General features: G+C 39.4%; 1 protein-coding gene across 3 annotated transcripts in view; it reads left to right on the top strand.

Moving 5' to 3' along the window:
• The window catches only part of LOC136424940 (lipoxygenase homology domain-containing protein 1-like), a 45269-nt gene that overhangs the window by 478 nt on the left and 19265 nt on the right, over nt 1–25526 (top strand). Inside the window, exons 2-28 of one of the 3 annotated variants that reach the window (XM_066413592.1) lie at nt 850–926; nt 6228–6357; nt 6970–7137; nt 7440–7564; nt 8072–8245; nt 8606–8779; nt 9395–9569; nt 10329–10443; nt 10638–10721; nt 11167–11351; nt 12140–12284; nt 12663–12765; nt 13077–13197; nt 13406–13653; nt 14254–14389; nt 14805–14965; nt 15219–15305; nt 15822–15957; nt 16583–16734; nt 17117–17351; nt 17855–18048; nt 18525–18717; nt 21242–21402; nt 22210–22296; nt 22792–23386; nt 24312–24466; nt 24866–24999. In XM_066413592.1, coding sequence (XP_066269689.1) covers nt 852–926; nt 6228–6357; nt 6970–7137; nt 7440–7564; nt 8072–8245; nt 8606–8779; nt 9395–9569; nt 10329–10443; nt 10638–10721; nt 11167–11351; nt 12140–12284; nt 12663–12765; nt 13077–13197; nt 13406–13653; nt 14254–14389; nt 14805–14965; nt 15219–15305; nt 15822–15957; nt 16583–16734; nt 17117–17351; nt 17855–18048; nt 18525–18717; nt 21242–21402; nt 22210–22296; nt 22792–23386; nt 24312–24466; nt 24866–24999 — 4448 coding nt within the window. In that variant the 5' untranslated portion in view covers nt 850–851. Of the gene's footprint in view, nt 1–849; nt 927–6193; nt 6358–6969; nt 7138–7439; nt 7565–8071; nt 8246–8605; nt 8780–9394; nt 9570–10328; nt 10444–10637; nt 10722–11166; nt 11352–12139; nt 12285–12662; nt 12766–13076; nt 13198–13405; nt 13654–14253; nt 14390–14804; nt 14966–15218; nt 15306–15821; nt 15958–16582; nt 16735–17116; nt 17352–17854; nt 18049–18524; nt 18718–21241; nt 21403–22209; nt 22297–22791; nt 23387–24311; nt 24467–24865; nt 25000–25526 lie in introns of all 3 variants that reach the window. The other 2 variants (XM_066413594.1, XM_066413593.1) reach the window with 2 other exon arrangements.

The following is a 25526-nucleotide window of genomic DNA, read 5'->3' as shown; positions in this document are numbered from 1 at the left end:
CCTAGCTATGGCCCATATGTGCAAAAGATATGGCTTTAATGTTTCCTTCTTACTTAATTAGTTACCAAATATTCTACTCAATATACTGAGGTTTATAATATTTTTAATATCTCAAGAAGTGTAACTGTGTCTTTTTGTAAGCTGAAAGTAGACAATATGTGATCAATTTTCACTGTAAAGGCATTTTAAAATTATCTAGAGTTAACCTACCGTGTTGGCCAAAATTTACACTATTTTTGGCCAATATATTGATCTAATACACTGCATTTGTTACATTTCAACATCTGAATTGTGCCAATGTACATGATTTTCATGATTTTTCCAAATCATGATTAATTCATAATAAAAATTTGTTGGCATACTGAATAATCTTATATTTTTTCCTTTTTTATATGATGTAACCTGTACTTGGATAAATCCCAAAACATCTAATCTATTGATTCCTTTTTTAGTAACATAAATGATTTAATGTTTTTATTTAATAAAAGCACCAATCGTTGAGAACAATCAAGTGGGAAAAATATTATGAACACTTGTAAGAATTAAGTCAACATTAAGTGAACATTGTATTTTCCGCACTTTTACTTTTGTTGTGAACATGTTTTTGTTTTGCTCATTGCTGTGAACATTTTTTTCGTGAACGTACAATAATTTGAATACAAACTTTAAGTTAAAATTATCCTTTCAAATATTTCATTACATGATCAGATGCATGGCTTACTAGATATGGTAGCTTGCAATTGATTTGGATGTCATGTTGACTTGAATTGAAACATGACTTTGGTACTGAGACAGTATTAACAAGTTGTAGCCTTTACTAAAGTCTGTATTTTTATCAAACATATAAAGCGATGGTGAGTGAGTGGAAGTGCCGCGATGACGTATGTCACCCTGACGGGTATTGTTGGACCAGGGACGATTTTTGCGTAAGACGACCAAATTAATTCCCACCATTAACACATAAATGTGCAAGCTTAAGTGCACTCAAGAGAGAATATGCTTTTAGTTTTAAGCATGCCTGAGCAAATGGTATTAAGTGTAAGGTCAGGATAGCTGTAAATATAGACCCGCGGGAGGGCTGGGACCGAGGGTGATGCGGAATACAACGTGTTGTATTTTATTTATGTCATACCTTGGTCATACCCACCCGAGAAAACACACATTTCAATGCTGAATGCGCCAGAAGTTGAGGGAGTTTTGTGTCCTCGAACAAGAAACTGTAGCAACATTGATTCCAATCTCCGAATCCGGTATTCGAATTTCCGACGGCCGCGCAACCGACGCGTTCGAAATGCGTTCGAAATATTCTATGGAAGCCTGTGTGATAACCCTCCCGAACCCTATGTGATCCGGATAGTTATCACACGGTCCGGAACACCCGTATCAGGCCCAGGCATGACATAAAAGCCGCTTAACGCATGTTTTGCCACTTATTTAAAGCTTGTCATGACTTACTGCAATGTGATAAACAGCATGGTTTGCTGCACGTTCATGGTTGTTTGAAGGAGCAAAAAGGGTAAGATTATACACCAAAAATTACTCAAGAAACTGGATAAGATTTTGAAACAGACGTTTCAGACAGCTTATCACCTGGATGTCCAACCTTCATCTACGGAGGCCGTAAGATATAGCCATTATAAATTTCTATTCCACTTGCATTGGAATAGTCAATTTTGCACAGAAGTCAGAAATATAAAACAACCACTTGCTTTTACAAAATTTGTAAGTTTTTTTGGGCAGTGAACCTCAAAGAAATTCCCCCCTTCTTTTCAAAGTATTTTGGGTTTTATAGTCTCAGATTGAGTCAATCAAGCAGCACACTTTCCATCATTACCTTTGTTTGATTATGTTCAATCTAGGAAATAAGTGATACTTTAAATTCAAATCATGAGCATGCACTTATCGCATTTGGTGGCTTTTAATGTAGCAGGCCACTGCTATGTAAACAGCTTCTGTGGACGTAGTGGCAAGTATATGGTGGCCTGTCATTAATTATTAACGAGGCATTAGAAAAGAAAATGTCTATATCTGGAGTTTATGTCTTGTTGTGTATGCACATACCTGTCTCAGCGTCACTCTCCAATGATAAATCAGACATTTGTCAGGTTTATGTTGGAACATATTTTGGATCAACCACAAAGGAACCAAACCTTCCTATCAAATATTATATTACATTCATGTACATGATAATAGTTTTCTTAAAGAAATTCTAAGTGCTAAATCACGATCAGATGTACATGATTGTACATTTCACATGTTTTCTAAAGTTTCTTTGTTTTCAAATTTGAGAATTGTGAGGGAAACATTCTTACGTGCATATAGTCACGTTAAACATATCATGACTCGAAACCTAACACCAAATGTATGCCGTCATGGCAGTTTGGCTTTTCTTTGATAAAGATTAACAAGGTGTTTATCTTTGACTCGTACAATGCCCGCACATGTTTTGCAACCTCTTAAACAAATGTCCATTACAATGTGCATACAGCAATTGTGTTTTATACAAATGTTTTTACATTAGTTTGGCCTCTTATACAACATACTTCTGTGTTATACTATACTTGGTGCATGTTTGTATTTTTTGGCCATGCACGTCGCAACAATAACAGTACACTGTTGTACAACAGTGTTGTGTTGTGTCTGATGTTTGTGATTTTTATCTTTACCCGTGCCACACATTGAGCACCTGTCGGTCAGGAAAAAGAACTTACCTGGACAGGTGTTATGACTCAGGTGAGGTAGGTGTACAACATTTTACCTGGTGGGGGAAATGGTCACCTTTCTTGTACGTAGTTAGTGCAGCACAATGTCATGTTTGACTGTAGTTTCGTGTTACTCTTTCACAGCATTTGGAATTTAAATTTTAAAAACACTTGGAGGCTAAATGGAATTACTTGTCAGTAAGGCTGTATAACTATCTGGTATATACTGTACCTGTAAATTGATGTTTGTATATGGCCACACCAATTTTGTGTCTTGGTTAACAGATCTTTTGAAAAAATGCTAGATTGGAAAATCAACATGAAAACAGAATCTCAGAGGAAAGTTTGTACTTTGGTGCACACAGTTTCAGGGAGTGAACAGGGTCAGGTGCAAGTTTTCACCCCAGCCTTTTGTTTTAATGATTGTCATTATGCTAGAATTTAAAAAAAAAAGATCTGTTAACCAACAAATTAAATTGGTGTGGCCTATAGGTCCATGTCCATAACTGAACACCAAGTGTACCTGAACAAATTAAAACACAGCAGTGTTTAATTTAAAGATATCTGGTCAACTGGATAAGATTCAGTTTCAAGTGACATTGATCACTCACTCTTCTTCAGTGTCACTAGAATATAATGAACTGGCAAAACGAGTCAATACTACTAATACTAGATGTGTCTGGACCTGTAACCACCACTGTTTGTGTACCTGATTTTAAGAAGAAGCAGAGTACACGTAAGAATACGAAATAGAATCATACGTCATGTATGGTGAAAATGGCTATCTTTAACTTCCAGCTTGCACGATATCTGGCAATTATCTGTCACTGTACAGTCACATGTACGTGGCAGTCTTGCAGAGTGAACTGAATACGAATTCCAGTCTAGATCCTGTGCTGTCGTTTGTCATTGTCAAAAGATGGCTGTAATTGAAGACCACACCTAGCTATAGATTACAGTGACGCCATGATGACGGTTATAGACAGTGCCCTTGCCAAACTGTTGTCTAATGTAGCATTAATGCCGCACTACACGCTCCGCTCCTAAGGCCGTGGCAGAAAGCACTAATGCTGGAAAGATGCCAACTAATTGGTTCAAGCCTTGGTCCAAGGCATGGCTGCTAGGACATTGAGGGACTGGAATTTGGACAGCCATAATTACCATGAAATTACCATGGCAGTGTGCACTAACCAAGCATTAGTGCTGCATATGTATTTCTGGCATTAATGCTACATTAGACAACAGTTTGGCAAGGGAGTTGTACCGTTTCTTAGTGACGGAGTTCAACACACCTGGTCTTGGATTAACCTGCCTAAGAAGACCACTCAGGATACTTATCTCTCTGGTCTATGTGGACAGGTGGTCACTGTACTCTACAGATAAGATTCTTAATGCTTGTGTCAATCTGTATGGAAAAATTATTTAAGAGACCACCATAAAGTGGTCACATTGGCCAGGTGGTTCTTATGTAAAGATGGCTTTTTTTTACAGATTTGACTGTATTTACTGATATCAATTACCGGTAATAATATGTAAGTGTGTTTTTTAATCACAAAAGCACAATAGAGCAAATGTCAATCAGAATGACTTCATTCCAAAAATCGTGTCACTTTTTGGTTTAAATTTGTTTTTTAAGATTTGACTACAAAGGGACTGAACTGATCACCCCTGGATGCACACCTGTTTTTGTCCTCTTGGGCAATTTTGACTGTACTGGAAACAGTAATGCTACTGTTCAACCTGTATTAGTGGCCTACATGTAGAGATCTTATGTATGTGGGTGCTGTATCAACAACGTGTGAATGGAGTTTGGACTCCGGTGGATTCTTTTCTCCAGTCACGAACGTCTGGTATTTGTGGGTAAAGAACCATCTTAGCGGCTTAGGCACGGCTCTTAAGAAAATATGCTTGAAAGCATGAGGAAAAACAGGCACAGGGCACATATCGAAGACTTTACAAATCTTAGATGAGAGGTATTTGATAGACAGAATTGTGTTTTATTGTGTAGGAATATAAGGATTATTTGATGATATACTTTTCTAAAGTAATGTGATACCTACATTTTTGTAATAGTGACGAGACATATGCATGGTCTTTATCAAAATGAAAGAAAAAAGGAAATTGCGTACAAATAATGCTTTCACTGATCAAAAACCAAAGTTACCAAAAAAGCTCCACTCTCTGTACCAACTTGACATCTTAAGTTGAACTTCAAGTGAATGGTACTTTTTGTGATCTTTGTGGCTCTCGTAACCCTATGTTTTTGTACTTGATCTGACTACATGTCTACACCACAACCCATGTTCAAACTAAGCCACTAGCTCCAAATCCTTGTCGGAAGTGGGTCGAATATTTTCCTTCCCGGCACTTGACTTAAGAGTCAAGTAGGCAGATCCTGTGTCACACTGAAAGGGGCGCATGCCAGTTGCAAAACAGTTGGTGATTCAAGTACTTCAAATTCTACTCCAGGCAGTTTAGAAGTGGCATTGAGTCAAGCCGCAGTGTAAGTTATTTGAAGAACAGTTGAAGGCACTTGCCTGAAGCCCTAGGAGTAGGCGGCAAATAATTTGTTTCAGTGCCCCGAGATCACTGTTACATGCAGAGTGTTGAATTGTGTGTGTTGGTTTTAGTATTGGCTGGCATTGCATAACTAGTTACTGCCTTGAGGCATAACATACCAGTCGTGTGTGTTAAACGCAAGCTGCATAGGACTGATAGGGTTGATCCACTCAAACTGGAAAGGACCTCAGTTTACTCATTTTGATAAGTTTGACAGCCAGGTTCTTAAACGTGATTGAGGTCCTCAAACACAGGACTTCGGCTTTATGTCCCATCGGAAGAGAAGTCCCTAACCAAAGATAGATGTACTCATTTTCGTTTGAGTTGAAAGAGGATCTGAAATTGTAGTTAAGGACCTTTCCAAGGGGTACAATATTGGGACCTTCTGATTCAAACCTCGAAACTTCAGATTCTGAGTTGACGACCCTAACCACCGTGACACCATTTCATTTCATTCAGACCACAATATTAAATTGAAAGAAAGATTTTCAAGCATTGTATTCTGCAGAAACGTATTGAAATACAAGTCATGTATAATTCATGATTAAAATCAATGGTGTGTCATGGCTGCATTATTGAGTTTTATCATTGATAAATATATCTTATTGTATCCATTGTTCAATGGCAGATATTCATTTGCCTGACTTGAGGCTTTAATATTTGAGAAATATTGCTGTCTGTAACAATAACCTGACTTTTCTGTAATATCAAAGTCATATATCATACTCTAGTACGATCACGTTTCATCGGTGTACATAGATAAATTAAGGACATATATAATGTGTAAGGATGTTTAAACAATATCATATAGATTTTAATATCCTGCTAACTTTCAGAGAAAAGTTTTCTTCAATTTTCTATTGGATTTACTTCAGATGAAAAAAATCTAGACTATTGTTGTTTGGACTAAAAAGATTTTTTCTCTTTCACAGGTGTAAATAGAATTTTGTTGTCATGCCGACGCAGCTGCAATACATGAACTCGTCGCCAGGGGTGAGGAACACCATGCGATGGGCCGCGGAACCGCCTGCTGTGACGCAATCGGTCACGACCATGGATCCTCGGCCACCGTACGCAGTAGCAAGGCCCAGATCAGGTATCATTCAACGTTTTAACTCACAGAAGTTTTTACTTTCTTTTGTTCCATTTGCAAACCTACAATGCTAAACGGTACTGTTTTCCTACTGACAGCCAATAGTACTATAATTACAGTATTGTTAAAACAGTCATTTGATTGGTCAGTATTTAATGGGCTCAAAGCATTCTGAATCCTGTAATATATTGTCAGTTCTGTAATAGTGCTGATTTGATGCTGTAATATGGCTGTTAGATAGGAATCATGTCAAACAGGTATATCCGGTCATGCTGTAAATGCATTTAAGTTTGTGTGGTTTTAATTTCGCGGTAGGAAGAAAATGGCATGTTAGCGATAGTTTTAAGTTTGCGTTTGAGACAATAGTAGACAAGGGGATAGAAGGCCAAAATATTTGTGGCTTACTGTGAAAACCACAAAGATAAAGTCATTGCAAAAATTTCAATTTCTGCATTTACAGTATTTGATTTGGGAATGTTGCAGCAGTCCAGGGAAGGACTGACTCAGAGAAATTAGACTTAGACCAAAGCTATTTAGTATGAGCACAAGAGCAAAGCTAGATTGTGAATCGTAGCTGAATGTAACTCAAGTTTTTGTATTTTCTCATCCTTTCAGCCCCCATAAGACCAAGACCAGACAAGTGGGTCGACCCTTATGTCGACCCCCGACCTCAGTTCCGTACCACAAGTGCCATCGTCCATCGGGCGCGCAGGAAAACGTTCGATGTCAAACTGCACAACCGGCCACTGGAGTCACACTATAGCAAATACGCACCCTTCGCTCGTAAGTACAGGAATGTATTTGTGTCTGTATATGTATTAGTTGAAGAATAAAAAGGCTCTTTTTACACAACCAAGAGATTTATTCCACTGACGTTTCGGTGACTCATCTGTCACCTTCTTCAGGGCAATTCTGACTGGTTCGCAGAATTCCCTGAAGAAGGTGACAGATGGTCACCGAAACATTGTTGTTCTCACCCCAGCCCATGTCTTCTATGATGTACAGTATAGTTTATTGTTACAAGTATTTTTCACAATCTGATTTCCTAGAAAATATTTAAATGTGTTTTTATGTACTCCCCCCAGCCCGTGCCATAGACAGAGTGGACAACCCCCACTCCTTCCCCTCCTACGACCCCATGAGCGACCCACACCTTTCCGACTACTTTGCCAGGAAGTTTGGGTACGACCCACGCCCGCCTTCTGCTGTGGTGAGTCTCAAAATCAGAGGGACTCTGAATGTTAGAGGTTCTTGCTTGTTTTACATGTACATGTACACATGGCATGTTTACAACTGACATGAACTTGGACATAAGAAAGTGCAAGTACTTTTTTAAACTGCAAAGGGACAAAGGGAGTTTTGTATCTCCAAGGTCCTTAACTTGTGTCCAGCAAGCAAAATGAAAACCTTTTTTGATGTTTCCAAAAAAAATTTTTAGATTTAGCTGTCAGTGCAGATGTTGCATGGAAGGTCCGAACATAAACTTTTTCTCACTGACTTTTGTAAGTTAAAGTTTAGCATGAAAATGTCAACATTACGCCAGAGGATTGGGAGTTAAACTTGCTTTTGACTATATATATGCCTTGCAACTGTGTGTACCAATTTTAAGGTACCAGAAAATTGAATTGGTAACTATTACTTCGTAACATAATTATCTTACACACGTTGACAGATGACTTGTAACAATAGGAATGACATTCTGTTTTTTACTTGACAGGCTAAGAAACGTGCAATGTACGGACCAGGTGCGCCGAGCAAACAACGTGCAATGTACAAGCCGGGCTCCAGGCCTGGCACGGGCAAGTCCAAACACAGTAGGAGGGAGAGTGGCATGATGTACAAAATTGTGGTCAGAACGGCAGACAGGAAAAATGCAGGAACAGATGCAAGGGTACGTTCACTAAGTTTTTATAAGCAGATTGTAACAGTTGCTACCTATCCTCGGATGAATAGAAATACAATGGATACGCATGGGATATGCTGTGAGAATTTCAAAACATGATTAAATAAATAAACAAGAAAATTGACATCAAGTCTTATAGTTCTGCTGGGTACCATAAAACTGCAGTACACTATAGTGAGATCTTTTTAGATTCTCCTTTTTAATGTGGCAGTCTTAAACTCAAGTCTCAGTAGGAATTGTAAGAGTTGACATCAGATATATCTATCTGAACTATCCTTTATTGTGAAACATTAAGAAAGTTATAAAGCAATGAAGTTTAAATACTAAGTATATTCTTTATTCTCACAGGTGTTTATCAAGATGAAGGGAACTAGAGGAAAGATCCCCAAGAAAAGGCTCTACAAGAAGTCAGGATCGGTTAAGGACAGCAAAACGTCGCACTTCAAGTTCGAGAGGGGAACAAAACACACCTTCAAACTCAGGGCAGCTGACATAGGGGACTTAGAGACCATCACTATAGAGGTACGTAGTATGTTGTGCAGATTGAATATCTTTTTTAAGTTAGATACTGTAGTACATATTACATAATATGGTTTGTCAAATAGACACTAATGTATGAGGGCAGATAAAAAAAGTGGGGTCTTCCAGGAGTTACTAGGCATGATTCATTATAAGATATAAGCTATGATTATAAAGCCTTCTATGTCTATGTCCATCAAATTTAAGATCATTATTATCATCACTTTCTTGCATGTGATGGCCTTTTGAACATTTTTAAGTGACATCGATAGAGTTGTATATTTTCTTTTTAGTTATGCCTGGAAATTTGAATCATGACTCCATACATGTATATCTATCAGAGCTGTCCAATTAGGCAAAGTATATCAAGACATTGAATCCTTTCTTAGAGACAAATTTTTTTTTACAATGTCACATCTGTAGTAGTAGTATCCAGTATTTTGATTAAACTGCTGCCGGGGTCCCTGACACAGGGGTGGGCAGCAGCCGGCTAGTCATCACACCCCTCTTCCATGCAGCTCTGTCCAGGGGGTTCACGCTGGTCAGGCCGCACACCTTCATGTCCTTCTGTAAAAGCAAAAATTTTGTCTGATTTGCTATCTTCTATCCATACCACAGCACGATGGTCTAGAGAGGAAGCAGAGTTGGCTGTTGGAGTCCGTGACGATCACAAACACGGCCAGTAAGAAGAGCTGGGTCTTCCCCTGTAACGAGTGGCTCTCCCTGTTCGAGAGCGACTGTCAGCTGAGCAGAATACTGTACGCTAAGGGAGGGACCAAGTACGCAAGGACAGGTATGTGTTGAACCGTCGTGAACCATGATAAGTTAGTTTAGTTAAAATCCTCCCACACCATAAGGTGTATAAAGCGGTGCCCATCTCCATTTCATAGCCCTGGGCCACACTGTGGTGCAATCACTGCAGCAGGGGGCTAGTCCACTGGCAGGGGAGTGTGTTTACATTCCATACTGTTTCAGAAGTATGTACCATTTTTATAAAGTCTTTGGTATGAATTGATGCGCCTCTTATCCAGACGTGTCCTACCCGAGTGCGAACTCGGGCCTTCTGGTTCCTAATAATTTGAACCAGATGTGGTAAGTAACAGAAGCGCAGACCACTACACCACAGGGACACCCCCCAACCATGATGAGGGAGGGTATAAATTCAGTCACATTTTTGCCTGCGTTCTTCACACTGCAGCAGAGACACATATAGCTGCAGTGTAAGGTATGACCAGTCAGTATTGCCCTGAGGAAGGTGACAGACAGTCACCAAAATGTCAGATAGCTGAAAAACTTTGTACTTTATCAACTTTATGACATACATTAATTAGTGGTCGTTCTTGAGTGTGTTGAATTCAGTAAAAGTTTCCTGAGTTAATTGTGTCTTTCTAGCATTTATTCACAGCCAAAAGTTTGTTTATGGGATATGGATTCCATTTTTTCAAGAGTGAGCTTCATAGTTCATGCATGTCAGAGCAAAATTTAGCTTTGATCTAGCTTTGATTTGATTATGACACCATTTTCTAACTTTGCTCTATTTGTATTTTCTCAGAATATGAGGTTGTCACGGTAACCGGAGACTGCAGAGGAGGCGGAACAGATGCAAACGTCTTCGTGACCTTATATGGCAAAAAAGGGACGACAGCCAGACTACCTCTTAGAAACAGGTACATGTATATTGAATAGTGTAAATTATTACTTCAAGTTGTTATTCATACATTTGTATATCTAAAAGCAGTTTATAGTGTCAACTTGGTAGCGCATGTTTTAATGATAAAGACAGATATCTATGAATAGATAGTTAAGTAATGTGGTCATCAGTGATATGTCTAAAGTGCCATGTTCCCTCCCATCAACACAGACATAAGCACAAGACCTTTGAGAGAGGAAGAAGTGACATCTTTATTATCAAGGCAAAGAATGTGGGACCACTGCAGAAAGTCAGGTAAGGTTTACAAACTTTTACTAAAAAACTCATGTCTTTGCTTAAGCTTGCAATTCACATGTGAATCATTAGGAGTGATACAGATTTTTTCAAACAGCAGGGAAGATCTAGTCAAAATACTTTTTGTGTGAAGAGAAAAACTAAGTCGTGTTTTATGACAAATGTAGAATGTTTTTCTTCTTTTCCAAACAATGCAAACTTTTATACAAGACCTAATAGATACAATCAAACCTGTTCTAGTGACCACCTCAACATAAGGACCACCTGGCCATTGTGGCCTCTTATGGTGGTCTCTTTAGTTAGTTAAATTGAATAGATAATTTTTCAAGAATCCTGTCTATAGTGACCACCTGTGTATAGTGACCACCTGTGTATAGTGACCATCTTATTTTAGCACCTTGAAATTATAGTTCTCTAAGCAATGCTATATTTTTTCCCTCCTTAGAATCCAGCATGACAACACGGGGACGGCCCCCGGTTGGTTCCTTGACCGCGTGGTCGTGACGGACATTAAGAACCCGGCCTGCAAGTACTACTTCCCCTGCGGACAGTGGCTTGCGAAGGACGAGGGAGACGGACTCATCGCCAGGGACCTCCTGGGGAGCAAGGACCCAACCGCTGTGAGGAGAAGTAAGTCAAACATTGTCATAGTCATCCAGTTTTATAGCTGAAATTCAGAACTCTTCTGCACTCTTGTGCATAGGATATTGGAGATTCTTTTTACACAGTTGAACCAGTAATCTCACCTGCTGACGTTTTGGTGTCTGTCAGACACCTTCTTCAGAGCTTCTGACTGGAGTAGTGCTTCTCGCCGCTATAAGTAGCCGGAGTACAAATGTAGGTGGTACTTTTGCGGCGAGAACACAATCCCAAACATGGCAAAAGCGCCTCCTACTCCGGCTACTTATAGCGGCGAGAAGCAGTACTCCAGTCAGAAACTCTGAAGAATGTGTCTGACAGACACCGAAACTTCAGCAGGTGAGATTTACTGATTGCAAAAAAAGAATCTCCAATATCTAGTGTGTTCTACCAACCTGATGAAATTATTTTCGGAAGTCTTGTGCATAGTCCAGTGGTCTGTGACCTTGCCTCTGGACCAAGAGGTTGAGAGTTCGAATCCTGGCTGTTATCACTCACCCAACTTGTACGCCACTGGAAATTAAAGAGTTGCAGTCCTTAGGACGGGACGTTAAGCCGTGGTCCACTGTTCATTGTGCTTGTTGAAAAGAGCTTGGGTAATTTCCCTGGCACAATGAACCTGTAAATACTGTACATAGCGTCTGTCTTCTCTGTCACAACCAGTGGAAGATTAGCTCTTCAGTGAAGATTGTACTGTTAGAAACATTTGTCGCCTATATTTACTTGCTAAGACAAACAAAGTTGAAGTATTTGGCTCATGAACAATTCTTGTATTCCAGTGAGCAAGTACAAGATTACCGCGTACACCGGGAACAAGAGAGGGGCGGGAACGGACGCCAACGTTTTTGTCACGCTGTTTGGTGAAGCAGGGGATTCAGGGGAAAGGAGGCTGGACAACTCTAAGAACAACTTTGAGAGGGGAAAGTAAGTGTCGCAAAGTCGTTAAGTTTACTTCTGGCTTTTTAGAGATGTTCACAGCAGAGTGAAAAACTAGTGGAGGAAAGAACACTTTTCAGTCGATCTTAATTGCAATCGGGGTGATTATATGTATTGTATTTAGTATTAAACCTAGACAATATTTGATATCAAATATTCTTAATGCCATGTAGTTTTTATTGTTTCTTGTTTGTTTGTCAGTTCTTTAAGTTGTGGTAGTGGCATATTCTTCAGTGAACTTAAATATGCTGACTGTACAAGCCGATAATGCTTTATGTTGTACTAAAGGCATAGCCATGTCTGACTCAGTTAGTGATATCTCTATTCAGAGAACAGTTTACTGATTAATGCTTTTCCTTGTTAAAGGGACGACACGTTTATGATCGAGTGTCCAAATCTGGGTCCGATGAGGAAGATCAGGATCGGCCACGACAACAAAGGTTCCAGCTCAGGATGGTTCTTGGATAAAGTAAGGAGTCTTAAGAAACATTTTGTGCCTTGCCAGACTTCTAGCTGGATAATATGACGCCAAATATGATGCAAAATAGATGAGGTAACGATGTGTAAGAATCTACATAGGGTGCAGGAAAATAAGTACAACTATCAGACTGGGTATGTCTTCAGAATGCTGGTGAATGTCGCTGAAGACGCTGGTGCTTGTCAGACCATAATATCTGGACCAATCAGAATGTGACACCTTCTCACCACGTAAAAACATCTGGTTGTGGTGAATTTTAATCGATTAATAAATAGATAACGGTTTTTCAAACTCCTCTCCAGGTTATAGTGGATGATGTTCAGCTGAGCCGTGTGTATGAGTTCCCCTGTAACCGCTGGTTTGCTAAGGACGAGGATGACGGACAGATACAGAGGGACTTGCTGCTAACTGGACAGAGAGGAGGTCAGTATAAGAAAATTTCTTCTTAAAAATTTATTTTGTTTCGTGAGATTGAGAGGTCCCGGGTTCGATTCCTGGCATTCCTTGCTGGACGCTGGGTCCTTGGGAATAGCGCTTAACACGACTTTCCTCGCTCCACCCAGGTGTAAATTCCTTTAAGTCAGACTTTTCCACTTTACAAAACTGATTGCTTCTCTCCTTCCACACCCAGGTTACCCCTACCAAGTCAGAGTGGAGACTGGAGATGTGCGTAACGCTGGAACGAGCGCCCGCGTGTTCATCGAAATGTGGGGGGTCGACGGAGAAGAGACGAGTGGGAAGATCTACCTGGATGGGAAGTACCAGAGGGGGAAAACCGACGCCCTTGACATCGAGACGGGGTCCATACTGAGTCCGTTGTCGAAGATTGTTATTGGCCACGACAACTCTGGTTCAGGGCCAGGGTGGTACTGTGAAAAGGTACGGGTTTTACGCAAATTTGGCAGAAGTATGTGGCAAGCAGATTTAATTCCTGATTTTATCTAAGCAAGGCTTTTTAAAACCTTCTTCCTGCTGCTCAACTCTGTAACCAATAGAGAATAGGGTCACAAATGGCTACTTCAGTGTGCTAAAGGTTAAAATGTTGAATTAGGAGAATTATTGGGGATGGGGTTTGTACAACAGAAAAGTAAGTTTGCAAGGAATCTTGATGGAAAGAAATGAGCTATAGCTTAGCTAAAACAAAATATCTTTGCTTAATTCTTATTTCCTGTTTTCATAGACTGTAAGTTTAGTATACAGTTTCAGTTTTGTTATACATGTGTGTTAGGTAAACATTGTATTTGTATGTGTGCTATGCTTACCTTTTGTGAAAATCTATGTTTTAAGACCAAATAAACAGAATGATAGAAAAATGTTTAATGTGCTCAAAGAATTATACTGACTGTCAGTGAAAAGAATTTGATTTCATGTAGCATTTCACTTGTCCTTGACAAATGCTTTTTTTATGGGAAATAAATGTTGTGTAATACTTTAAAGTCTTGTTCAACATTGATTTGGAATGTATTATTTTCTTCTCAGGTTCAAGTGCACTGTCCCTCCACTGGCTACGAACAGACGTTCCTGTGTCACAACTGGCTGGCTCTGGACGAGGGAGACGGACTCATCGAGAGAGAGCTGAAGGAAACCATCTCCATGAGACAGACAAAAACCAAAAGTTTGTATTTGCTAATCTTTAAATAACATACATGTATACAGTCAAACCTGCCCAAGGTGACCATCCGGGGGACCGAGGAAAAGCGGTCATGTTGGACAGGTGGTGACCTTGAAGAGGATTGACTCACAACGTGTTTTCAAGTTGAAATGTTAATTGATACAGTGTTACATTATTTTATTAGATGAATGAAACATGATGTGATTTTAGACGGCATAACTACCACCAGGTTCAATTCCCATTGACAGGAAGATCTTGCAAAATATTATTTTTCGTAATCGTTTTGATTTTGGTGTGCCATTACATCGTGTACAAATTTCCGTCATGCTTTTGACTTCAAAACACAGTGTCCGCCTCTCTTGATCAAATAGCGCCCTCCCGCATTCACACTCCAACCATTTATCATTTTCTCACTCAGAGGTGGCGTGGAACATGACGGTGTGGACGACTGACCAGCGGGGAGCGGGAACAGACGCCAACGTGTACTTCGTGCTGTACGGAGACAAGGGCAAGTCTGACGACATCTCCATCGGCAACAAGACCGACAACTTCGAAGCAGGACAGGAGGACAACTTTAAGGTAAACATCAAATTTGAATTAGACATTGTCTTATCACAATACTTCTAATGGGTAATTTTTAACTTTCTTCTTGCAAAATTGTCAACAAAATTGTCAGTACTGTAGCAAGTCCGCCACTTTCCCTACATGTATATCTTTTTAGTGATTTGTAAAATGAGAACAATTATTGTGTTTGTTTTCTAGCATATCTATGAGTTGTACAGAGGTGACTAGGTTATCAACAACAATCTGAATGCTATTTTTTCACATACAGGTCGAGATTGAAGATGTTGGGAAGCCTTATAAAATGAGGATCGGCCATGATGACTCCGGATCATTTGCAGGATGGCATCTGGACAAGGTAAGAAAAAACATGTTTCACACTGCCAGTAGTAAGCCATCGAATGAAAGTGATTTTATTTTCCAATATGAAATGTTTTGGAAACTATAGAAAGATTTGCCAATGTACACGCATCATTTGTAAGGAGGATAACTTACAATCAGTTCAGAACATTCCATCTCAGTGATTATATTTGGTGAAAGATTTGTTAGGAACAACTGTATGATTTTTGAAGGATATCTCACCATTGTATTTGTCAGATCTTGAAGTAGTTTTCTTGCAACTGTATCAGCACGCATATGAATACTATATATAATTTGATTGCAAGCAGTGTAAAAGACTATGAAAAAAGGACACAAGAATTGCAACTCACCAAATATGTCACGTATCAACACAGATGAACTTAAAAAGATTTTGGTAAACCACAGGTTTATCCTCAATGTTTTCTATCTTTGCTTGCTGTATAACTTCACGTAGGAAACTTGAATTGTTATAATTACTGATAAATATTCCTATCACCATGTATATTTGTACTAGGTTGAGATGGAGAGAGTGGACACAGGTGAGGTTTACCTGTACAAGTGCGGCCGCTGGCTGGACAAGGGGGAGGACGATGGACAGATTATGAGAGAGATGCCAGCTGAGGGGAAACTCATCAAGAAACCTCTGCCAGGTTAGTCAAAGATTTGTCAACTTGTAGTGCTTCATTTTGGTAATCTTCGTATACTTATTGCAAGTATACGGCAAAAATAGTTACTCAAGCAACTGGATAAAATTTTGAAACAGTCAGACGTTTCAGACAGCATCCGTTGTCTTTCGTCAGTGACTAAAGATAGGACTGGGAAACCAGTTTATATACCAAAACTCAAATAGATATGTTAATGAGGTTAAGACAATTTATGATGTCTTGACGTAGTCTTCAAAAGAAGATTAATTCAAGACAAGGTTGTATTCTAATAGTTCCATTATTGCAACTACACTGTATGTACTATGTATACTTTGCGGCATCAATGGCTGAGTGGTTAGACTTGCAAGCATACATGTTGGATTGAGAGGTCACATTTCAATGCCTGGTATTCCTAGCTGAGTGCTGTGTTCCTGGGAAAGGTTGTCCTCACTCCACCTAGGTGTAAAAATGGGTACTTGACTTCGGTTGGGGAGGTGCATGTAAAAGGTCCTCCAGTACAATTCACAATCCACTGCACCTATGGCCTCTTAAAGGCTTTGGGACCTTTGAATGAAAGAGTCAAAACCTATTTTCACAGAAACTAACTTGACTGTAATTTTTCTTTTACTAGTTGTCCTTTACGATGTGGAAGTGCATACTGGGAAAAAGAGGAATGCTGGGACGAATGCCAACGTCTTTGTGTGTCTGTTTGGTGAGCTGGGAGATACGGGAGAGAGGCCTCTACTCAAGTCCAGCAACATGGACAAGTTTGAGAAGGGGAAGGTGAGACGAAACAGTCAAATTGTCGACTTACTGCTATATTTTATCATTTATTTATTTAGCCAGGGGGAACTTATAACTGATGTTTCTTTATATGCCCAGGGGCAAAACCCTAGACATACGCTATCAACATCAAATCAGCTACAATACCAGACGACATATTTCATTTTGATTGGTTAAAGATAAAGTTCCAACCAAGTAAGTCATTTGTCACATATGTATGGACATTAGTGATACTGTATACAAATGTAAGGGAAGCAGTTCAGTAATTTTGACATCAGTTATACTTTGTTGTTGATATTTATGTTTAACTATTACTTTAAGTTTTGACAAAAATGGCTGTTTTGCAAGAAGTTCAAACTTTGACCTCATCTGCATCTCCTAGGTTGATGAGTTCCAAGTTGAGGCTGTGACTTTGAAAAAGGTGACCAAGGTCAGAATAGGGCATGATGGGACAGGATCAGGATCGGGGTGGTACCTGGACAAGGTGGTCGTCAGGGAACATGGTAAGATGAAGTCCGAGATGACCTTCGCCTGCGACCGCTGGTTGGACAAGGGGGAGGACGACGGTCTAATTGTTCGGGAGCTTCTTCCAGAGGGGACACCTCAGCTACTTGCAAGTGAGTAACCTTATATTTCTTTTACCTTGTTCAATCTTTTGGTCGAGATTGATCCTTTATACATGTGGGTAATGGTGCACTGTAAAATCTCTTTCAGTGTTTTTAAGTTTGAGTGGTCACCGCAAAATCACCACACTGTCTTGTGTGGCTTCTAGTGTTTCAACCACAAACTAGAGAAATCCCACTAAATTTAAGTGCTGCGCAACTAACAGAATTTGCAGTTCATTATAGAATTGTCAGTGTTCGTCTAGGTGCACTATGAAATGTGTTAAAGCCTGAGGGCTAGATTTTAGAGTGGCTTGCAAATTGTAGCCTTACTGTAACATAGCATTTTCCCAGACAGGCTATTGCATTGGGTACAAGTCATATTTTTGATAGAGAATATAGAGTAAAATGCTTCTATCTATTTTACTTCATGATTTTTGAGTGCAAAGAAATCTATGGGATGTCACTAGTCTGTCCTCGGTGCTGAAATATTAATTGTTGTAATTTTCACCATCCAGCGACATCCTACCACGTCTCAGTCAAGACTGGGGACGAACGGAACGCCGGAACAGACGCTGATGTCTTCCTGAAGATATTTGGGGCAAAGGGAGACACAGGTCTGCTCAAACTCTACCAGTCAGACAACACCAGCAACAAGTTTGAGAGAGACAGGACTGACTTGTTCAAACTGGAGGCAGCAGACATTGGAAAGGTAGGCTTGGCAAGAATATAGCATACTTACACGTGTTTCTGTTTTGTAGTTTTGGACATATTTGGTATTAGCTTTCAAATTGTTTCATATATTACTGTGCCTGTTCCATGCATGTATTTCTATGAAAAAATTGATTGAAAAAACCCTCAAATTCTAAAGAAATCTGCAAGTTTGATGGTGTCATCACATGAGACGGTGATGTCATGAACAAGCAGTGATGACATTGCCAAAACTTATGATGACTCCTCACAACCTTTGCCTTCTACAAAAGACACCAAATAAGGTGTTTTCTATGACTTCTGCTAATCAAGCACCTGTGCTGAAACCAGCAGGACTAGATAAGCCGGTAGTGGGAATGTACTTGGGGTTATGTTTGTGAAATCTTGCAATGAAACAGAGATCATTTTGCTTTTAAACTTTATAATTTCATCATAAAAGTTTAAGCATGACCAAGCAACTTTCTTGTTCCATTTCAGATTGAAAGGATCCGTATCGGCCATGACGACTCGGGGCCAGGGTCAGGCTGGTTCCTTGACAAAGTCGACATCGACGTTCCATCCCGCGGCGAGCGCTACGTTTTCTCGTGCCACCGCTGGTTGGCGTCCGACGAAGGAGACGAAAAGACAGAGGTGGAACTCTACCCAACCGAACTCATGAAAGGGGACATCCGTAAGTTCTGACTTGCTCAACAAGGGGTTAAAGGTCACTTTTGATTTGTTGATTTGTCATGTGATCTGCATTGACCAATCAGCATGTTGAAAGTGACCTCACTGTTGATTGGTCATGTGATTCACATTGACCAATCAGCATGTCAAAACTAGCCCATTTGTCTTGTAGGGGTAAAGGTTATTTTTTGTTCTGTTGATTGGTCACATGATCTGCATTGACCAATCAGCAGGCCAAAATGACCTTTGATATTTATGTTAACAAGTACATGTAATTGTAAATCATTTGGTAGTGTAATCTCCTTCTAGAAAAATTTTTTAAACATGATGTTAATTATCATTCTAGCACAGACTCTGTTATCCTCTATCTGCATTCTGTCAAGTCTTGAGTACAAATTCTAATACTAATTTTCATATTTCTACTATGATGTTTATGAATATCAGCAATTTAACGGAATATTTAACGTCTTGTACAATGGACTGTTCCTATTGAACACCTTATCAAACATATAGAACCCCCTGTTCTATTTCGTAAACCACCATCAAAAACAGTGTTAGCAGGACAGAAATAGCATGTGTTAAGCAGGGTATGTAAATCTGTCAACACAAGTCAGGCTGCATTATTGACAACCAAGCAGTACAGCCATTTTTGTCCGTCAAGAGCTGTTTTTGACGGAGGTCTTCAAAATCAAACGGGGTAGGACTTATGGTGTTTGGCTGGAGCGGTCCATTGCCTTACTCCTTGTCTGTATATTTGAATGCCTGACTGTCGAATCTCATTTTTCTGTGAAGAAGGGTCCGTTTGCATGAGGTCCTGTTTCCGGCTTCTGTCCATACTAACAGCCACTGCACATTCTTCCTTACCCTGTTCACTGCCTACCCCTCACCTTCCCAGCAATCTCCATAATACGGGTGGAACCAGGTAAACTTTAGTCTTGATCCCAGGCCCTTAGCATTGGAGGCAATACCAATCCCTTTGGCTGGGGGAGAAACATTATTACGCCTTGCTCCCAGAGTTGGCATCCTACCCCAAGTTAGCCAGCTTATCAATAGCTGTGCTTTATAAACTAATGCAAAATATGTTTTTCCCATTTCATACACCTTAGCAATACAGAAAAGTTCATATTTCTAATGGATTTAGACAAATCCTTGATTATAAAGCACATCTGTACCTATGTTTACACCATTGCTAAGAAGCAAGAAGAAGCCAAATTCACGTAATAAGTGCTAGCTTGTCATTATATTAAAACTGTAAAGTTTTCTGTTGTGACCTGCACTGAACCCAGTGGGTATATGTGTAAATTAAAGGTCTTCATTCATTAATAAGAGGTAGGGTGCCAACTCTTGAAGCGAGGCATGTTGCTTCCCTAGCCTAAAGGATTGATATTATCTCATGCTGGTTCTGGCGTCGAGGCTAGCTAAACTTGAGTGACTCAGTCTGTGATGTCGTCAGTAGTAGTGATGTTCAGGGTGTCTCCAGGTTGGGGTGATGCTTCTGGGATATAGAAATGTTCAGTGACAAATCAACAAAGAGTAATGCCACTGAGTTTGTATATTTGTACATTTGTATAGTCACCCTTTTATCCCTGAATAGGGCTGTGTACTGGTACACTGTACCAGTAAAATTGTTCAAGTCAAATGTACCTGTACCTGTACAACTAGAGTATTAGTGGATACTATCTTTACCAAAGATGGCAATTTTGACAATTTTGCACTTGAGATACTCTTTTTTTGAGATTCGAATACATTAACCCTCATACAAAAATGACAACTTACCTCTAAAAGGACAGTTGGCTACATGTTTATAGCTCACAAGTGATTGTCCATTTTGATTCAGGTACAGGTACGGAAATCTTTTAGGTACACAGACCCATCACAGATTTATCTGTATGAAAAAAATGTCATCAGAAATATTTGGATTCCAAGCACAGAAAAAAAAACTTGGCATCAGTATTTTATTACAAGTTGCTGTAAACATCATCACCATGTAAACAACAACAAAAGGCAAAAAAACCTAAAGTCATGTTTTCCAAACTACTGGATTTGACACTGATATTTGTTTTTCTTGTCAAATTTTTGAAAGAAATGTTTTCAATGTAATGTGGACATATTGTTCGCAAATATATGCAACATTTAGTGTAAATCTAAACTTCCCAATCTCTTGTAGACAAGACCTGGAGACACACCAACTAAAGATGTTGTCTTTTGTGAATCCTTGTTTTTAAGTGTAATAAAATGCTCTAGAAAGTTTGCTTAGTCTAGTGATGTCTTAGCTTAACTGGTTGATGCCTGTAAGATACCGGTAGGTGCTCGTACATGTATATACATAGTATGTACATTGTAGGGATACATGTAAGATGTACCCATTGAGTTTAACTGTTATTTTTCTTCTCAGTACAAATCATTACATGATGAATCTCCTAACAAAATAGTACATTTGTAGGTACATGTGTGTATTCCATATGAAGTTCTAAATGCAAGTTGCAAAATGTGATTTATTTTTCCACATCTCCTTCCGAACATCGCAGGCATTCCGTATGAAGTAGACATCTACACAGGAGACATCCGGGGGGCGGGAACGGACGCCAACGTCTTTCTACAGATCTACGGAACTAAGGGGAAAACTGAAGAGGTTCAGCTCAGGAACAGAACAGACAACTTTGAACGGGAGGCGGTCGACAAGTTCAAGGTACAGAAGAAACTCTAGTTCATGTTTCCCAACATAGGACAGGATAGTGTAAGGCCACACCAATTTAATTTCTTGGTTAACGGAATGTAAAAAAAAATGCTAGATTGGAAAATCAACATGAAAACAGAATCTCAGAGGAAAGTTTCTACTTTAGTGCACATAGTTTCAGGGGGTGAACAGGGTCAGGTACAAGTTTTCACCCCAGCCTTCTGTTTTCATGATTTTTCTTGTGCTAGAATAATAAAAACAAATCCGTTAACCAAGAAATTAAATTGCTGTGGTGTAAGGAACACAAATTCAATGTATGGATGGGAAAAAAATAGATATGTACATTGAAATTTGTTCATCATTACAATAGCAGGTTATGTACAATGTAGATGACTCAGGCATACAAATGTACATTTCTAGGAAAGTTTAGTTAGATTAAATCACGTCGCTAGCAACTCTCCAATGATTGGTCTTCTATATATATAGAACCTTGATGGCAATGAATGTGAGGGGGAATCTGGCCCACCGGATATAGATTAATGGTTAATGTTAGCAACAACTGATAGTTGATTGTCCCAGAGTTGGAGTTGATAGTTGCCAAGGGTTATCATGTTGTGGTTCAAATTGACATTGTTCTGTTTTTCTGTGTCGTGTAAGTTTCTTTATAAATTGATTCCGATACTGGCATTTGTTAGTAAATTGAGGTCTGTTGGAAAGGGACAATAAGTGCAAGGATGTGTTATACCGACTACTGTACAGTATAAATATGCATCCTACTCTTGACTTGGTGTAGTGATTGTATTTGTTGTTTCCCTCCAGATTGAACAGAAGGATGTTGGCCCCATCACCAAGATCAGGATCGGGCATGACAGTACCAGCTTCGGAGCAGGCTGGTTCCTCAATAAGGTAATTGTTGTCATATACGAAGTAGAATTTTCAAATTTAACAGTTTTAAAAAAGGGTGTTTTTATGATTTGGCTTAAATAAAGCACATAAAGCTTTGATAGAGTATATTGATATTTTGTAGAATACTGTTAAAGTGGCCACTTTGATATCTGTATTTGGAAATATTTCAAAATGAAGACTGTAAATGCAGAAATGTTTGCGGTTTTCGTGGAGAGCCCTTTACCACAAACTTAAAACCACTGCAAAAAGCCATTCCATTGTGTGACTGTAGCGCTACGAACTCAAAACCACTGCGAACACTCCATTTCCTCCATACCGCAAAATTATATCCCCATGAACATTTCTGCATTAAAATATTCTTGGAAGTTATTTTCATCATACATACACTTATCTTCTGTGAAAACATTCCTGGTAGAAGCTCTAGTATTGGTGTCTTTTAAGTCAATATGTCAATGTCAATCTTTATCAACATCTTTTTCTTTTCTTTTTGACCAGGTTGTCATTCAAAGATACCCAACAGCAGAGGAGCTAAAGAAGAAAAGAAAAGCCAAGAAGAAGGGTCTAAAACGACAAAAATCCACCTCACCGTCCAGGAGAAAAACGTCCCCCTCCCCATCTCGCAAGAAAAAGTCCAACAAATATTCCAGCTTCTCCGACTCTGAGAGTGAAGATGAGAAATCCTCCAAGAAAAAGAAGTCCGCAAAAAGCAAGAAGAAGTCCAAGAAGTATTCCAGCTTCTCTGAGTCTGATTCAGAGAGCGAGGATGAAAAATCCTCCAAGAAGAAAAAGAAATCTCTCAAGGACAAAAAGAAGTCCAAGAAAGATAGCTCGTCTTCCGAGAGTTCTTCTGAGGATGAAAAGAAGAAGACATCAAAGAAGAAAGATAAGAAGAAGAAGAAATCCAAGAAAGACAGCAGCAGCTCAAGTAGCGACTCTGAGAAAGAGGAGGACTGGAAGAAGAGCAACGCAGAGGTGTACCTGTTTGTGGCAAACAGATGGTTCGCAAAAGATGAGGATGATAAGCAGATAGTAAGAGAGCTGGTACCCACGGATGAGGCAGGAAAACCGCTGGAAGGCAACATCCTTGAAGGTACAGTTAAGCATTTGTAATAATCTTCATTAAAGTAGTTGATATGTCTTTGAAAAGTAGTGTTTGTTGATTAGTCTATTGTGTTGTTATGTCAGCTCTCACCACATCCAAAACTGGGGCCTTCTCAAGAACGTATTGAACACCAGGATATCGGAAGGGAACATAAAAAGGAAAGGAAAGGGATCTCGAACCAGTTTAGCTCAAATGAACTCAATGAACAGGTGAGCTGATCTTCCACTGGTCGTGACAGAGAAGACAGACGCTATGTACAGTATTTACAGGTTCATTGTACCGGGGAAATTCCCCTAGCTCTTTTCGACAAGCACAATGAACAGTGGACCACGGCTTAACGTCCCGTCCTAAGGACGGAGACCCGTTCCGGTAGCGTGCATGTCGAGTGAGCGACACAGCCGGGATCGAACCCGGGGCTTCTAGTTCCAGAGGCAAGATCGCTAACCACTGGACTACGCATGCTACCACAATACAGTCATGGATTACTGATGCTGCAGTATTATTTATATCCCTGTGAATTCAACTAATCTTTTTCATATGCAGCTGTCATAGAATATCCAGCAGAATTGCAAGAGTTGATATTACATGTCTTTTGAACTCTTCAATGTCTGATACATTAATAAATTTCTTTACTTATTTTGTCAAGTGGCACTGCAGTCGCAGAATTATGATGGTTGACGTTCCACGTATCTAGTACTTTTCAGTGTCCAATATTTGTGTAAAAAATCTCATCCTTATCCGACAGAAAATAAGTATGTGGTGAGAGTGTACACTGGTGACAAGTTTGGTGTGTTCACTTCAAATATCTGGGAGTTTTAAGACATGATTGAAAAGGCGTTGTTTTTTGTTACTTGACAATGGGTATATTACAGAACTTTTCAAAGTCTGATATGCAAAAATCTCCTCCTTTCAGAAAATGAGTATGTGGTGAGAGTGTACACCGGTGACAAGTTTGGAGCTGGGACGGACGCAAACGTTTTCCTGTCCGTGCACGGTGAGAACGGAGACACGGGAGAGCGCGAACTCAAGAACTCCGAAACCAACATGAACAAGTGGGAACGCGGAAATGTGAGTGTTTCAACAACTGATTTTGTGGGCATGCATTTAGCTTTCCACAGCTGACTCAAGGCTTACCTCTTACGATTATTTAATAAGTGTATACTACTGGATATGATTTTAGTCCTAAGGAATGTAACATTAAGACAGTGGAGAATTTTTCTGATGTTTGGCAACAATGATGATTATGATGAACGTTAAGCTGTTGTCGACCAACAGATCATTATGTTACTTGCATGTAGTTGTAAGAATTTTCCAGATACGTTTATCAGTAACCTTTTCATACTGTACAATACATACGATATAGCGTCTGTCATTGTCACGATGAAGGAAAATAGCTTTTAATTTTAGTACAAATGTAATAATAAATGAATTTTTCTTTTTAATTGACCTTGAAATGTCTTGCCGCAGGTGGACAAGTTTACGATGTCAGCCATCAACCTTGGGGAAGTGAAGAAGGTCAAAGTTCGACATGACAACAAGGGTGGGGGGGCCGCCTGGTTTCTGGACAGAGTAGAGGTGGAGGATGTCAAGGCAAAGAAAAAGTGAGTTGATGTTTTGAGATGATTAGTTTTGATCTTAATGAATGATTTTAATAATAGGAAAAGCTTCTTTTATCTGAAAAACTTGCCAAGTGGGTTGGGTGCTTCCTTTGCATGAGTTATGAGTATACTTGCCAGTCAGTCATAAAAAAGACTTTCAAACAGCTTATCTGCTACATGTACACTCAACTTTGAACCTTGCACGGGGACATCTAGCGATGCCAACACGGGGAACAATGGTTTCTTTTTCTGGAGTATGGAAGTTGAACACAACTTGCATAGCTTGAGTTGAGTTTATTGAGTTTATTGAGTTTATTGAGATACCCTTTAGCCCCTCTAGGGGGCTAATCTTCCAGGGCTCATAAACACTACATGTACATCACAAAATACATACATACGTACACACATAATTACATATTTACATACTGCAATAAAAACATACCTGCAAATTTCTACAATTGCTAACTATTTACAAATCAAACTATCAATCCATCATCAAGTTAAAACCATTACGTCGCATACAATTGATC

This window comes from Branchiostoma lanceolatum, chromosome 19, assembly GCF_035083965.1.
Source record: "Branchiostoma lanceolatum isolate klBraLanc5 chromosome 19, klBraLanc5.hap2, whole genome shotgun sequence".
NCBI lineage: Eukaryota > Metazoa > Chordata > Leptocardii > Amphioxiformes > Branchiostomatidae > Branchiostoma > Branchiostoma lanceolatum.
This window is presented reverse-complemented; position numbering and strand designations above follow the sequence as displayed.